This window comes from Chiloscyllium plagiosum, unplaced genomic scaffold (genome assembly GCF_037043375.1).
Source record: "Chiloscyllium plagiosum isolate Xiang-an unplaced genomic scaffold, Cpla_swu_hap1 HiC_scaffold_10, whole genome shotgun sequence".
NCBI lineage: Eukaryota > Metazoa > Chordata > Chondrichthyes > Orectolobiformes > Hemiscylliidae > Chiloscyllium > Chiloscyllium plagiosum.
Window position 1 is genome coordinate 79,508,863 of NW_028270148.1, and position 15,706 is coordinate 79,524,568.

At 41.6% G+C, this 15,706-nt stretch overlaps 1 protein-coding gene across 14 annotated transcripts in view; it reads right to left on the bottom strand.

Annotated features, from left to right (window-relative positions):
• Positions 1-15,706, bottom strand: part of dop1a (DOP1 leucine zipper like protein A) — a 355,628-nt gene that overhangs the window by 144,242 nt on the left and 195,680 nt on the right. For all 14 annotated transcript variants that reach the window (XR_015758480.1, XM_087991490.1, XM_087991491.1 and 11 more), the window contains 2 exons: positions 10,321-10,421; positions 195-454 (listed from right to left, as the gene is read on the bottom strand). Coding sequence is in view for 13 of the 14 variants with exons in the window: in XM_087991490.1 (XP_087847616.1) it covers positions 195-454; positions 10,321-10,421 (361 nt within the window). In the remaining variant the exon portion in view is untranslated. The remainder of the gene's footprint in view (positions 1-194; positions 455-10,320; positions 10,422-15,706) is intronic.

The window sequence follows — 15,706 nt, forward strand, 5'->3', positions numbered from 1 at the left end:
CCAACTTACCAGCAGTGATATGGATTCTAAAGAGATTTTAAACCAAACAGGGATCTAGTTTAGGTTACACCTCAGAATAGTTGAAATTTACACAGCATAGAAAAATCAATATAATGGAAAGTTGATAAAATAAAATTTACATTAGAACAATAAATGACTTTTTTTAATAAAGCATTAATTGAAAGAATACGCACCATCTGTACCATTAATCCCTTGCATGTAAGCAATCGTATCTTCTTCAACAGGTGTATTCTTGGATTTACTTATGTGCCTCTCAATTTGCATTCGTTGAACAGAAATACGCTGAGTTTTTGGGTGGAGTAGCAACAGAAGCAATGGCTCAAGGATCCTTGCAATGTCATGTCTCTGAATACATTGGTTCAGCCAGGACTGAGCCACTGAACAAATGGAGCCATCCATGCTACTCAGGCTATCGAGCATTATTAACAGAGACCTAAACAAAGCAAATTTAACTACTGAGTTAATACCTTTGAAATCCTTTTTAATCAACAGAAATCAAAAACAATTTTGAATCCATTTGCACATCATAGTTAGTTATCAGCTCTCATCAAACAGGAAGCTGTGATTAATTAGCAGGAAGAGAGGATTCCTGTTGCTGGAAGGATGAATAACAGAAAGCAAAGACTACAAGTAACTGGCAAAAGAAGCAATGGTGACCTGGAAAAACTTTGGAGGCACAGTCAACTGAAGCTTTCAAAAGGGAACTGGATTGTTATCTGAAAAGAAACATTTGGCAGGCTATGGGGAAAAGCAACATAGTGGAAACAGGTAAACTGTTCTTTCAGAGGGCCTGCACATATACAATGGAACAAATGGTTACCTTCTGTGCTGTAACCAATCTATTATTTTAATGGCAAGGATTTTGGGTCTGTGATAAATAAATCATGTTTACAGCAGCCCACACACCTTTTGTGGGGTTTTACACAAATTTCTAATAATCAGGAGTTTGGTACAGCACATCATCCTATGCAACGGATCCCAATACCTGAGTGAATACAAAAAGCATCAGTGTGCCTCTTCAATCAGACTGAAGAATCTTCTGAGCCACACAGTGCCCAAGCTAGGAATAATCATTTAAAGAATATAATTCATGGAAGATCCAAGAGTTTAAAACAGATGTGAGGGGATTCTAGAATCAAAACACCAAAAGAATCTTTACTAGACAAATTCAAAAAAACACAAGCTAAAGTAAATAAATAGTTAGTAATTACTTAATAATTCCAAACAATAAGCTTCTACCTTGCACTAACTCCAATAGACATATCCCAACATAATTTACTTTACTATGAATTTCACATCGATGACCTTATAACATTCTCATATCCCTGTTATTCTGGGTTCATCTGCACTAGACAGGATTCGGGTTTCTAACAAATCCATATTGGTTGAGAGGTGGTCAGGACTCAGAGGGTGACTCTTAAAGGGCAACCACCTAACCCTCACCTGCGTTCCCATGTGGGAGCAAATGGAAGCCTTCAGAGTGAGCACGGAGATTGTTGCAGTCCTCAGAAAAATGGTATCGAGTAGTCACTTAATATTCTTAATTGTTGGTGAGTCAAAAAAGCTTCCAAAGGGGTATCACACTCAGCATTTAATTGCTGAGCGTTTCGGACATTACATACATTGAGTCAAGCATCAAAAGACTAAACTATGGATTTACAACAGTATTATTGTAAATCAATAGCACAAAGTGTAGTTTCCACCTTTCCCTTCTGGATCCTTTTGTGATCACACATGGTGTTCAGATCCATTTTGACACATCACTGGTACATATGGAACTTGAAACTGGGTCTTCTGGCCAAGAGCAAGATACTCCCAAGATACCAGCTTTACAAAAAGAAAATCAACTTGTTCAGATATGTTATGACACATCGAGAGAAGACAGGACTTGAAGCCAAGCTTTCCAGGTCAGAAGAGAGATACACAATCACAAGATCCCAATCCAAAAACCTATATCAATGACGTTCTGTATTCAGTCCACCAGAGTTTACTCCTCTAACATTGAATACACCATACTCTATTCCACTTCTATCACTTGGAGATAGTAAGAACTGCAGATGCTGGAGATCAGAGTGGATAAAGTGTGGAGCTAGAAAAAGCACAGCAGTCCTGATGAAAGGTTCCGACCAGAAACATCGACACCCTTCCTCCTTTCATGCTGCTTGACCTGCTGTGCATTTTCCAGATTCACTCTTTATCTACCCCCACTTTTATCACTTACCAGACTGTAGATTTTTTTTAATCAATGTGTTTGGACGTGTTATGTCACATCTATAGGAAAGGTTTGGATGGATATGAGTCAGGAGCGGACAGGTGGGATTCGTTTGGTTTGGGATTATGTTCAGCATGGACTGGTTGAACTGAAGAGTCTGTTTCCATGCTGTATGATGCTATGACCTCTGGAGCAGGTAGAACTTTGAACAGAGGCTTTCCAAAAAAAAATCTATTTGGCGCTCAGTTTGGGATCTGCCAGAGACACCCAGCTCATGTTTCATGACAGATGTTTTTCAAATCAACCTGTTCAATAATATATGAAACACATCTGGTGCAGGTGAGGCTTGAAATTGGGCCTCCTGGCTCAGTGGTAAGGACACTATTACTGTGCCACAATAGCCGTAAACTCAGGGATCGGTAGGGCTGGGACAAAGACCTTCTGCCCCATAGGTATGAAAGCAACTTTACTTTTGAAATACCTCATCACCAAGTTAGCCAGTTACCCTATGAATAAGCAATAAATGACACCAAATGGCATAGTAACAATAACAAAGCGAGTAGGAAAAGAGCGAGGGCCTAAATCAGATTAGAGTTGGAAGAGGAGATAATGCATTCCAGCCCTCATATGATAATTTCTGAACACAGTTTCTGATACTTTCCAATTAAATTTCATTACATATCTCTGGAACAGGTAGGACTTGAACCAGATCTACTGGCTGCCAAGTAGGGACATTAACATTGCACTTGAAGACTATTCTCGGAACCCTGCGAGCTGTTTAAAAAGAAAAATTCAGCCATGTTATGATATACTTCTGAAACAGGCAGGTTATGAACCCATGTCTATTGGCTCAAAGGTAGGGACACTATCATGGCAGCATCAAAAAGGGTGGCACTGGAAATGCACTTCAGGCGGCATCAATGCAGCAGGTCAAAGTTTCAACATAAGCCCTTAATGTCATTCCTGATTAACTGTTTATGCCCAAAACTTTGACTCTCCTACTCCTTGAATGCCTTCTGACGTGCTGTGCTTTTTCAGCGCCACCGTTTTCGACTCTGACTCTCCAGCACCTGCAGTCCTCACTTCTCCACACTACTATGGCAACATAGGAGCCCCCTCCATTTCTTTTTTGCTGTCTTAGTGTCCCACAATACCTTGTAACAATGGGGTTCCAATCGGGATCAGTTCTGTGACTGGAACTGTTTACAACCAGACTAATGCCATTTACAAGTTTGCTGATGACACCACCATAGTCGGTCGAATGTCAGATGGGAATGAAATAGACTACAGATGGGAGGTGGAAGACCTGGAAAAATGGTGCACTGAGAACAACCTAGCTCTCAATGCTGGCAAAACCAAGGAACTCATTATTGATTTTGAGCAGGATGTTACTTATGCCCCCATACACATTAACAGCATGGAGGTGGAACAAGTAGAGAGTGTTAAGCTCCTGGGAGTGGTCATCCACAACAAGCTTTCTTGGACTCTTCCTGTGGATGCACTGGTTACAAAGGCCCAACAATGTTTCCTCTTCCTCAGACATCTGAGGAAATTTGGCATGACGGTGAATACCCATGCAAACTTTTACAGGTGCGCCATCAAGAGCATTCTGTCTGGATGTATCACTACCTGGTAGGGCAACTGTACCATTCAAGATAGGAGACAGTTACAGAGAATGGTGAACTCGGCTCCGACAATCACAAAGGCCAACCTCCCATCTATAGAATCCATCTGCCAGGCCTGCTGCCAAAGAAAGGCGACCAGCATTCTCAAAGATCCATCCCACCCTGGCAATGTTTTTCTACAACCTTTACCATCAGGGAGAAGGTACAGGAGCCTGAACACTCGCAACAGTTTCTTCTCTACTGTTGTTAGAATACTGAATGGCCTCTCAAACTCTTAACATTTGCCTGTACCTGTGTTTTTGTTTTTGCCGCTATTTACCTATTATTTACTTATCTGTGCTACTTAACTCTGATCTGACTGCATTGCATGCAAGACAAAGCTTTTCACTGTGCCTCGGTACATATGATAATTTAATTCAATTTATATTGGTGACTTGGATGAAAGAAGTGAATGCACTGAAGCCAAATTTGCAGAAAACATGAAATTAGGTGCAAAGTCAGGTTGTGCAAACAGTTTACAGAGAGACATTGATAAGTTAAGTAAAGGGCATTAAGTTGGCCAATTGAGTACACTGTAGGAATATGTGAAGTCACTTTGGAAGGGAGAACAAAAGAAGAGTATATTATTTAAATGGGGAAAAACTACAGAAGCTGCAACACAAGAGACTTGGGGGTACTTGTGCACGAAACATAGAAAGCCAGCACTCAGCTACAGTAAGTATACAGGAAGATTAGAAAATGTCTTCTGAGCACAAAAAAAAAATCCTTCCAATAACAGTGGGCACCAACGGTCAATATCTCTGCCCACAACAATGGAGGTGGTTGTCAGGACTGGCTCTGCATAGCCTAGAGGAGTGTAATACCATCTCTATGTTGATTTGAAACTACTTACAAGGTTTCTGAAAGAAGTGGTTGGGCATATGCAGCTGTCTAGGCTACTGTCTACACCTGAGATCTGAACAGGCATAACAGTTGCACCTGAAAGACATTAGGATAACAAGAAATTGGAATAGGTGGGGGCCATTTGACCCGCCAAGACTGATCCTGTACTCAGGATTATGGCAGATCCGATATTCTTAACATTCAGTTTCCTCTCCTTTCCGCGTAACCTTCGATCCCCCTGACTGTTCAAAAATCTATGTCAGCCTTAAAGGACTCTGCTCCCTTAGCTCTCTCTAGCAAAAGACACAAATTATTGAGAGAAGAAATTCCTCCTCATGTCAGTCTTAATTTGGCAGCACCTAATTCTGAGAGTACACCCTCTGGTCCTGAACTTCCATAAGGGGAAAAACATTCTCTTAGCATTTCCTATGTCAAGCTCTGTAAGAATCCTAAATGTTTCAGCGTCATCACATCTGAACCCTTGTAAACTCCAAACGTCTGCACCATACCTGGGATCATCCTAGTGAACCTTCTCTCAACTAGCTCCAATGAAATGGTGCCTTTCCTGAAAAGGCGGACCAAAGTGCTCACAATACTTTAGATGTGGTATCTTGTAGAGTTCAGCAAGATGTCCCTGCACTGATTTCTGTGGAACCCCACTGATTACATTGTGGGATAGTAAAAGATCAAAAAGATTAGATAGATAGGGCTTTTGTAGTGCTATGATAGTGTTTCTACCTCTGATTTGAGTTCAAACCCTAGCTGTTCTAGAAATGCATCATAACGTGAACTTTTTTAAAAAGAACGAGCAGGATTCAGACAAGAGTCTTGTTATTCAAAAGTGTTTGGGCAACCCTAAGGAGCAGGTGGGACACTTTCCTTTCATATGTAGAAATGCTTTTATACATCATTGAACTTTTTTCATACCCAATCACCCATGTGACTTTTCACCTTTATAGTCCACTCCTGAAAAAAAATCACCCATGTTTCTGAATCAATTACTAATTTGCATGTAAAACCCTATCTAAGAGCAGATGGACTTTTTTTTCTAATCAACCCGCTCAGAAAGGTTATTACACATTAAAAAAAAATCCAGAAAAGATTTTCCAGGTAGGACTTTTTAAAAAGTATTTAGAAGTGCCCAAAAAACTGAACATTTTTCTCCCCTCACAAAATCACATGTGGTATCTTTTAATCTAGCAGGTGAGACTTGCTCTTTGCTTATTTTCTAATCAATCTGTTCAGTGCTGCTGAACATGTTTTTCATGTTTTCAACAGTTCACCGCCACCAGTAATCACCTGTGCAATTAGAAGTTTACATGCAAGGCAAAAATGAGAGAGGGGGTCAATGGCGAACAGAAGGGACTAAATCAAAATGGAGTTGGTGGACGTTTTTTCTTACAGCCAAGTGAGACTTGAATCCAGGCCTCCTGTTCCAGGGATAGAGACACTACTGTGCTGCAAGAAGGCCCCAGCAGGTGTACTTTTTTTTTAAACGTAACCATTTTTTTAAAAATTGACTTGTTCAAAAATGTTAGTACAAATCTCTGGAGCAGGTGGGACTTGAACCCAAACACCCTGATTTAGGGGTAGGGTCATTACCTCTGCACTACAAAAGGGCCCCTTAGCAAGTGTACTTGAATACAGAATCCAATAAGCTTTACTTGCTCTCTAATAAATCTGAGGTATTCTGGTTTACCTTACAGGGACCTGCAATTCTGACAAACAAGAACAGAGTATGTTTCTCTCCAGGGATAATCACTTCATTAAGGCCCTTTCTCAATAGCTAGTTGCTACATATTACGTTTGTTGGACTATAAAGTGGGGCATAAGTCACTTCTTAATTACAGTGAGGAAAAATTCAAACAACATGTCAGTAAACTAACATATACTTTTCCCATATGGAAAAAAGTATGAGAAGTATGTGGAAAATGCTAACTCACAACTCCTTAAATCATATCCTTATGATCAGTACATTCAAACCACCAAAATACTTCCCATCATTTTTGTAATTGTTACAAGATGGAATTGCCCTCCATTTCCTCCATCTTGGATGTTCTCTGCCATTTTCTTCTCAATAACTCCACATAGGAGTCCATTATCGAAGAATGCGATCAAAGTTTTATTTTGTTCAGCCCGAAACATTAACCAAAGAGATGAGTTTCCAAATGAAGTTGTTGAGAAATCCACACAGAATATTTTGGCCAGAAATGTCATCTTCTAAGAATCAATTTAGCCCCAAAGAGACCTTCAATACCTGTCACCAAGGATGACAGTCAAAAAGTACGGTGCTGAAAAAGCACAGCTAGTCAGTCAGCATCCCAGGAGCAGGACAGACATTGTTTCAAGCAGGAGTCTTCATCAGGAATTGGCAGAGGCGGCAGAAAAAAAGTTCAATCTCGCAACGTATGTTGAATTCATTGTAGGGGGATGAAGGTGAGGCCTTTACTGAGGACTGACCATTCATCCTCAGTGAGGGGGAGGTCTGGGAGGATAGTAAAAACACAACAGGGCTGGGAGCTAGGATCTGGTGTGGGGCTGGAGTTGGGAGTAGGGGCAGAGACTATCTCTGGAGTGGTGCTGCTATGGGATCGTGGGTGATTTAACCAACGGAAGTGACACTCACAATGGGAGTCAGGGAAGCAGAGATGGTGCCTTTGGTGGCATCCGTGGAGGCAGAAGTGGCGAAACATGTAATGTTCACGATGTTGTGATGTGAGTGACATCGGTAGAGGCGGAAGTGGCTGAGGCAGTGGCAACTACAGGGGTGGAAGTGACATGCGGAGTAGATTTCATGGTGGTTTTGATGGCAGTGGATCTTGCGGTGGTCGCAGAGGCAAGTTGTCTTGCCAGAGATTGCGGAGGCCGTTGTCTTGTTGGTGATTGCGGAGGCGGTATAGTTGGTGGTGGCTGTGGTATGTGGAGCAGCAGAGGCTGAAATAATGTCATCGTTTGCTGTGGGGATGGTGGCTGGAGCATAGCTAATGGCATCTCAGCAGTTCCAGAGGCTGGGAGAAGCTTCTGGGATGTTTGAGCAATTTGAGCTTGGAGGTAAGTACATGAAAGTTGGGTGTACTTACATTTCTTGATGTCCGATATGATGGAAAAAAAGTGTCTGCTGAGTATGTGGGTTCTTCTAAGGAAGAAGAACAACAAAGGTCCTTTGCAAGTCTGGGAGTGTGTGGCCCTGAGCTAGGGCAGGGCTGACTGCAGGGAAAGTAGGTGGCAGCCCATGGCTGCAAGCGTGGAGCAGAGGATCCAGAGGGAGAACAGTTTCTGTATGCTTTGGATTTGCTGTAGGTAGTGGTTGTCCTGGTCAGGTCCAAATTGTGATGGTCTTGATGTAGCCTGGATGAAGAGCTCATGCTTGAAACATAGACTCTCCTGCTCCTTGGATGCTGCCTGACCAGCTGTGCTTTTCCAACACTGCACTTTTTGACTCTGAGCTCCAGCGTTTGCAGTCCTCACTTTCTCCCACGGATGACAGCTTTTTTTTTTAAAATAAAAGTATGTATCCACATAGGCATCACTGGCTGGGACAGCATTCATTGTCCATCCCTCATTGCCCTTGAATTGACTGGCTTGCTATTCCATTTCAGGCAGCAATGCAATTAAGAGTTAAATACATTGTTGTAGGTCTGCTCTCACAAGTAGTTTGGAAAGGTAAGGATGGCAGGTTTTCTTTCCCAAAGGACTAGAACTGGATGTGTATTCATGACAATTGACAATGGTTAAATGGTTACCATTTGACTAGCTTTTAATTCCAAATTTTACTTTTATGGCTATCAAATTTCATCATTTGACATGTCAGATTCAAGCCTCTGTTCCCAGAACATTAGACTGAGATTTTATGAGTGAAATCTTACTTTTATTCTGCTAAGTTCAGGTTGCATTCAGTTTTTGATGATTTTTTTTGCTGCAAGGCCTAGCATGGTCTCTTACCCTATCTTACCAAAATTCCCACATTAATTATCTTACATAGATTCTCCCTTATTAGATTCTGTCTCCTTCTTAATAGGGCTGAAAGACTTCACGTACGTGTAGGACTGTCCAACATTCAGCTCCTCACCCTTTAAATGAAAGGCATCCTGATTGACCAATTCTAAGCATATGGGCTGCCACTAAAGATACCCTCGACATACTATGCTGGGACACCCTGATTGCTGGCTATTTCACCTTGACTTGATTGAGGTCTACTGATAACCACATCAACGGTCCTTCTTTTGCGTCTACACTAAATGGCATGGCAAGACAGAAGTAATATAAACCTGATATCTCCAACCGAAGAGGTGGGGGGCAAAGTCCAAAAAAGCACGGCAAGGCCATGCAAAGGCGGCATAGTCATTAACATTGCAGTCTCATATTGCTAGGGACCCAGATTCTATTCTAACCTCAGGCAACTATATGAAGTTTGCATATGCTCCCTGTGTCTGCATGGGTTTCCAGCCGGTGCTCCAGTTTCTCCCACAGTACAAAGATGTGTAGATTAGATTGGACTAGTCACTATAAATGTGGGGTTACGGAGACTTGGGGCGTATCTGGGTGGGATACTTCTCAAAGGTTAGATGCGGACTTGGTGGGCTGAATGGCCTTTAGTTGGACTTTTATGATTCTCAGGTACGGAAGCTGTAGGTGCTCAGAGCATGTAAGTGCTAAGCAAAGAGCCAAGGTACAGCATGGTTCATTCCAAGAACTGAGTGCATGTTCCTGAGCACACAGAGTCTTTGCAGCAGCATTACAATAATAGTTGCTGGTGTAGCCTTGAAGTGCAGAAGATACTGCAAGAGTATCAGAGATCTCTATGATGATTATTAGAGGCTGATACATTTTGAGTCAGTGTCCATGTAGATGAGACACATGTGGCTGGTGCCCTTGTAACATGCCCTAGGATTTTGTTGCCTGTGTCCAACACGGAGCTTGCTTGGTGCAATAGACAATCTGCATGCAAATCTGAATACTTCTGGTACCTGATCTAATTTCTATGTCAAGTTTTTTTGTTGAAGTGTAGCTTGTTAGCAAGATAGAAAGCAAATTTAATAAGGCAGTTTGGATCATCAACAAGGTGCTTAACAAATAAGAATCCCCCTTAATTAGAATCTTGCCACTACCTAGAGAGAAACTCACTGTGATGTTTTGTAAAAGCATAAAAGATATTGCAAAATGCTCCCAACATCAAGGTGAGCCTTGCCAGACTTCGTCCACTTTGCCACACATTTTCAGCATTACCCACACTGCTCAGAGCCCAATAAACTTTAGTCGAAGATTCAGTTTAGTGACATTACCACTGCATCATCTCTCCCCTTTGCTGACTATTTTGACCATCCTCAAGCAGCTCTGAGTCCTTACTTTAGCAGATATCAGGAACTCACAACTCTAGTGAAATTGTGAGTACTTGCTCAAAAGTCAGTTCAGTCCATAATAACATATTCCAGCATTTCCATCTGGCTTTGGCATCAACTGTTTGAAAATCTGCAATTCAACCATGATAGGCAAAAAACACCATATAAACATGCACATCTGTTTTTCTAACTCCAAGCTGAATAACGTTTTAAATGTAATGTAGCTTTTAATTGTACCAACCTGTCAAAAGTACGATTAAAGGAGGAAGACTTGTTGATAAGTAGGTCTCGTGTAATGTGCCAAAGTACTGAAAAATTGACGTGTGCTTCCGTACGTATTTTCTACAATAAAAGATAATCAATATTTCAAACTAAGCATTCACTTTATTTGTACACTTAACTTTTCATCCTTGAACTGGAATAGTATTAGTTTAGCTGAAAACTTGTCCAAGTTTGCTCTCTGAATTCAAAGCCAACTACATCCATTAGAATTTCAAGTGGCAGAAGGAATGGTCATGGGTCAGATAAGATCCCACTGAATGACAGAATAGATTCTACTAACAAAATGGTTCTGCATTTCTATGAATGAGGAGATACAGGAAATCTTCCGAATCTTTCAGGCCTGAGAGCGAAAGAATGGGCAAACAAGAGAGTTGAAAGCTAAGCGAGACTGGCAGGAAGATGAAAGAACTGTGTGGAAAATTTGAATTAAAACCCAGCAATTTGGGAAAAAAGTCAAGGTGTTTCATCACAAAGAGCAGGTCTGTAATTCGGGACAAAAATAGAAATTGCTGGCAAGCTTGGCAGGTCTGGCAGCATCTGTGGACAGAAATCAGAGTTAATGTTTCAGGTTGAATGACCCTTCCTCAGAACCTAGCAACAGTGAAATTAATGATGGTGGATACAGAAAAGGTTGGAATAGAAATCCTGTCAGAGACAGTAGCAAAACGTCTTCAAGGTGGGCATGCCGAGAAGAGAAGTGGTGGGGAGTTAAAGACTAAATAAAAACCGAAAGAACTGTGGATGCTGTAAATCAGATAAAAATATAAATTGCTGGAAAGCTCAGCAAGTCTGGCAGCGTCTGTGCAGAGAAATCAGGGTTAACATATCAGGTTGAGTGACCCTTCTTCAGAACTGTGATTGGTTTGTGAGCAGTTAGTTTTCACTTTTTAAATTAGGGCATTTGTTCAAAATTAGGAGGTGAGAAGTTGAAACTTTCAAATCAGGCTAAGTGAATGAGTGAATTAATGAAAGCACATTGGGGTATTAATTTAAATTAATTATCTTAAATAAGTTTGTGGGTGTAGATTATTAAAGTGGGATTTCTTTCGATCATGAATAGGTGTCAGAGAATTCAAATCCTGTGCTCACGTAGGAACTTTATGACATTCCATGTGTGTTGAGGGACCACATTTGTAGGAGGTGTCTCGAGATAAAGATTTCTGAGTGTGAAAGACAGATGGAATGATTGTGATACATCAGGGAACATGAGTATATCATGAATCAAACATCCAATATGTAGTCAGTGAGTAAGTTCAGAATAATAAATAGGTAGCAACTGATAAAAGTAGAAAGATGAACAAAGTACAGGAAACTTTTGGGGGTGGCGCATTCCAAAACAGATACTGCTGAGAACAATACCATCAAAGGATGCAGTCCTGACCACGGATCAAAACATCTAGTTCAGTGAAACAGGAAGTTAAATTGGAGGATTCTAGACTCATTGATACATCATACTGGCTAACCGGTCGAAGGCAGAGAGTGGTGGTAGATGGTAAATATTCAGCCTGGAGCCCAGTTACAAGTGGAGTTCCGCAGGGATCAGTTCTGGGTCCTCTGCTGTTTGTAATTTAGGTGAGGGAGTCGAAGGGTAGGTCAGTAAATTTGCAGATGATACGAAGATAGGTGGAGTTGTGGACAGTGAGGAGGGCTGTTGTCGGCTACAGAGGGACTTAGATATGATGCAGAGCTGGGCTGAGGAGTGGCAGATGGAGTTCAACCCTGCCAAGTGTGAGGTTGTCCATTTTGGAAGAACAAATAAGAATGCGGAATACAGGGTTAATGGTAGGGTTCTTAGTCAGGTGGAGGAACAGAGGGATCTTGGGGTCTATGTACATAGATCTTTGAAGGTTGCCACTCAGGTGGATAGAGTTTGTAAGAAGGCCTATGGAGTATTATCGTTCATTAGCAGAGGGATTGAATTCAAGAGTCGTGAAGTGATGTTGCAGCTGTACAGGACTTTGGTTAGGCCACAGTTGGAGTACTGTGTGCAGTTCTGGTCGCCTCACTTTAGGAAAGATGTGGAAGCTTTGGAGAGGGTGCAGAGAAGATTTACCAGGATGTTGCCTGGAATGGAGAGGAAGTCGTACGAGGATAGGTTGAGAGTTCTCGGCCTTTTCTAGTTGGAACGGCGAAGGATGAGGGGTGACTTGATAGAGGTTTATAAGATCATCAGAGGAATAGATAGATAGAGTAGACAGTCAGAAACTTTTTCCCCGGGTACAACAGAGTGTTACAAGGGGACATAAATTTAAGGTGAAGGGTGGAAGGTATAGGGGAGATGTCAGGGGTGGGTTCTTTACCCAGAGAGTGGTGGGGGCATGGAATGCGCTGCCCGTGGGAGTGGTAGAGTCGGAATCATTGGCGACCTTTAAGCGGCATTTGGATAGGTACATGGATGGGTACTTAATCTAGGTTAGAAGTTCGGCACAACATCGTGGGCCGAAGGGCCTGTTCTGTGCTGTATTGTTCTATGTTCTATACCAATCTATTTGCTCAGAAGCAGAGTTAAAGGAATAAATCAATCTTCTCAATAATTACAAACCATCCATTAAATTTAAGCCACAACCAAAAAAAAAAATGCATTAATTTCATAGACAGCACAGTATTTAAACTGATAAAAGACAACTGGTGTACATTAACCCTCCCCAAATTTCAACTTGGAGCTTCCTTCCGATCACACTCTCTTGGAACCTCCTCATAACCCTTTACATCCACCCCTCTGGAACCCCCATCACTCTGCTCATTCTTCTTATAAAATCACTCCCCAGTCCTCTTGCACTCTCGTTCTCTGCTGCAAATGGCACCCTCCCATGCCAGGTATCTGGTTGACCACCAAAGACTGGTAAAGACCGCCCAAGCGATTCGTTTGATTGGGAGGTGCAGCTCCTCAGCTTTCAATTTTATTTATAGAAGTCACCTTTCTGATCTGTCACTCATTGTTGTGGGCAAATTGGGGGCAGAGTGAAAACTGAGGGTGGAAGTACTGGAAACGCTGGTAGATATTGAGCCTAGATCCCAGATAACTAAAAGGTATTGAGATGTAGAAGAACTTGCCAAAATCTTCCAAGTGTCCTTAGGTACCAGAGAGATGCCAGAGGATCAGGAATGTCAAATGTGATGCACTTTTTCAAGAAAGGATACAAGATCATTTCTGCCATCTTATGGGCCAAGGTTATAGACCAAATGGCTTATTTGGAAGCACTGGTGTTGTGTGATTTTTAACTTTGTACACCCCCGTCCAACACCAGCATCTCCAAATTTATGGGCCAGTTTAACATCAGTTATACATGAAGTTTTAATAACAACCACAGAGATCAAGAAATCAAAAGGCACTTGGAGAGGTTTGAGTTAACAATGGATAGACAGCAGAGTTGTAACAGGCAAATCACACTTGCCAAGGTGAATCCTTTTTTTAAATAGTAACAAAGAAGGTTGAAAAAGGGGTCATGAATGATGTCTAAGTAAATTTCAAGAAAATGAACAAGAGGTTGGTTAAAACATTTGAAAGTTACAGAACAGAAGCATCAGCATGTGATTGAATCATAAATTGACTGAAGGACAAAATACACAGTCATGGTAAATGGTTATTTTTCAGCTTATGAGACATGAGACAATGATATTCCCAAGAGATCAGAGCAAAAACACTTTTTAAATGTATATTAAAGAATTGGCTACTAGAATTCAGAGCAAAATTTCAAAAATTGCCAATGAGACCAAACTTGAAAGAATGGAAGACAGCGAAGACAGATATTGATAAGAATGCCTACAGTGTGGAAACGGGCCCTTCGGCCCAACAAGTCCACACCATCCCTCCAAAGGGTATCCCACTCAGAACCATTCCCCTATCCTACTACTTTACATTTATCTCTTACTAATATAGCTATGTACACACCCCTGAAAACTTAGTATGGCCAACTCACCCAACCTGCACATCTTTGGATTGTGGAAGGAAACTGGAGCACCCGGAGAAAACACACACGGACACAGGGAGAACGTGCAAACTCCACACAGACAGTCACCCAAGGCTGGAATCGAACCTGGGTCCCTGGCACTGTGAGGCAGCAGTGCTAACCACTGAGCCACCATGACTTTAGATAAGCTAGTAGAAGTAATAGACAAACAAAGGATGGGGATTTAATAGAGTGACATGTGGAGCAATGCGTTTTGGATCAACTGTTAGGGAGACGAAATACAAACTTAAAACTCAATTCTAAAGTATACAGGGTAAAAAGAAAAGGACCTCAGGTTCCATGCATATTGATCTTTGAAGAAGACAGTATACAGACAGCTAGTGAGTAAACTTATGGAATTTTGTACTTCATAAAAACTGTTAATACAAAAGCAGCGAGGGCATGCTGAAGCCATTCAACTCTAGTTAGGCACAAGTACAATTTTGCATCAAGTTCTTGTCACCAAAATTTAGGAAGCATGAGGGGGCCTTGGGAAAATGCAAAGCAGTTTTGGGGATGGGACATTTATGCTCCAATACATTTTTAAAAAACTATTCACTGGTTACAGCAGCATTTATTGCCCATTCCTTCTTAACTTTGGGACAATTGTGCTGAGCTCTCTTCTTGAACTATTGCCATTCAATTGTGAGCAGATCCACAATGCTGTCAGGGAGGGTGTTCCAGGGTTTTGACACAGCGAAGCTGAAAAGAACAGTAATATGTTTTCAAGGAAGGATGGGAGCGGCTTGGAGGAAAACTTGCACAGGTTGTGTTTCCAGTTATCTACAGCCAGTGTCCATTTAGGTGGTTTAGGCACAGCATGGGAACGTGTTCAGAAACTTTGGTGAATTTCTGTAGTGCATTTTTAGGTGTTACATACTGTTCCTACTGGTTGGTGGTGGTGGAGGGAGTGAAGGTTTGTAAATGTGGTGTGAATCAAGAGGTTTTATTTTGTCCTAAATTATGTTGGTGTCAAGCTTGTTGAGTGTTGTTGAAGCTGCACTCAATTAGGCAATTGGGGAATATTCCATCACTGTCTGACTTGGACCTTGTAGATAATGAACAAGCTCTGGGGATTCGGGAGGTGAATTACTCACTGCAATATTCCTAGCCTCTGACCTGGCCTTGTAGCCACAGTATTCATCTGGCTAGTCCCGTTCAGATTCTGATTAATGGTAACCCCCAGTACCTCGATAGTGGGGATTAAGTTAAGGTAATGCAATTGAATGTGACGGTTAGATTCTTCATGATTGGAGATGGTCATTGCCTGGTATTGTCTAGGTCTTGCTGCATTTGGACATTAGAATTAGAATTAGAATCCCTACAGTGTGGGAATAGGCCCTTCGGTCCAACACGTCCACACTGACCCTCCGAAGAGTAACCAACCTGGACCCA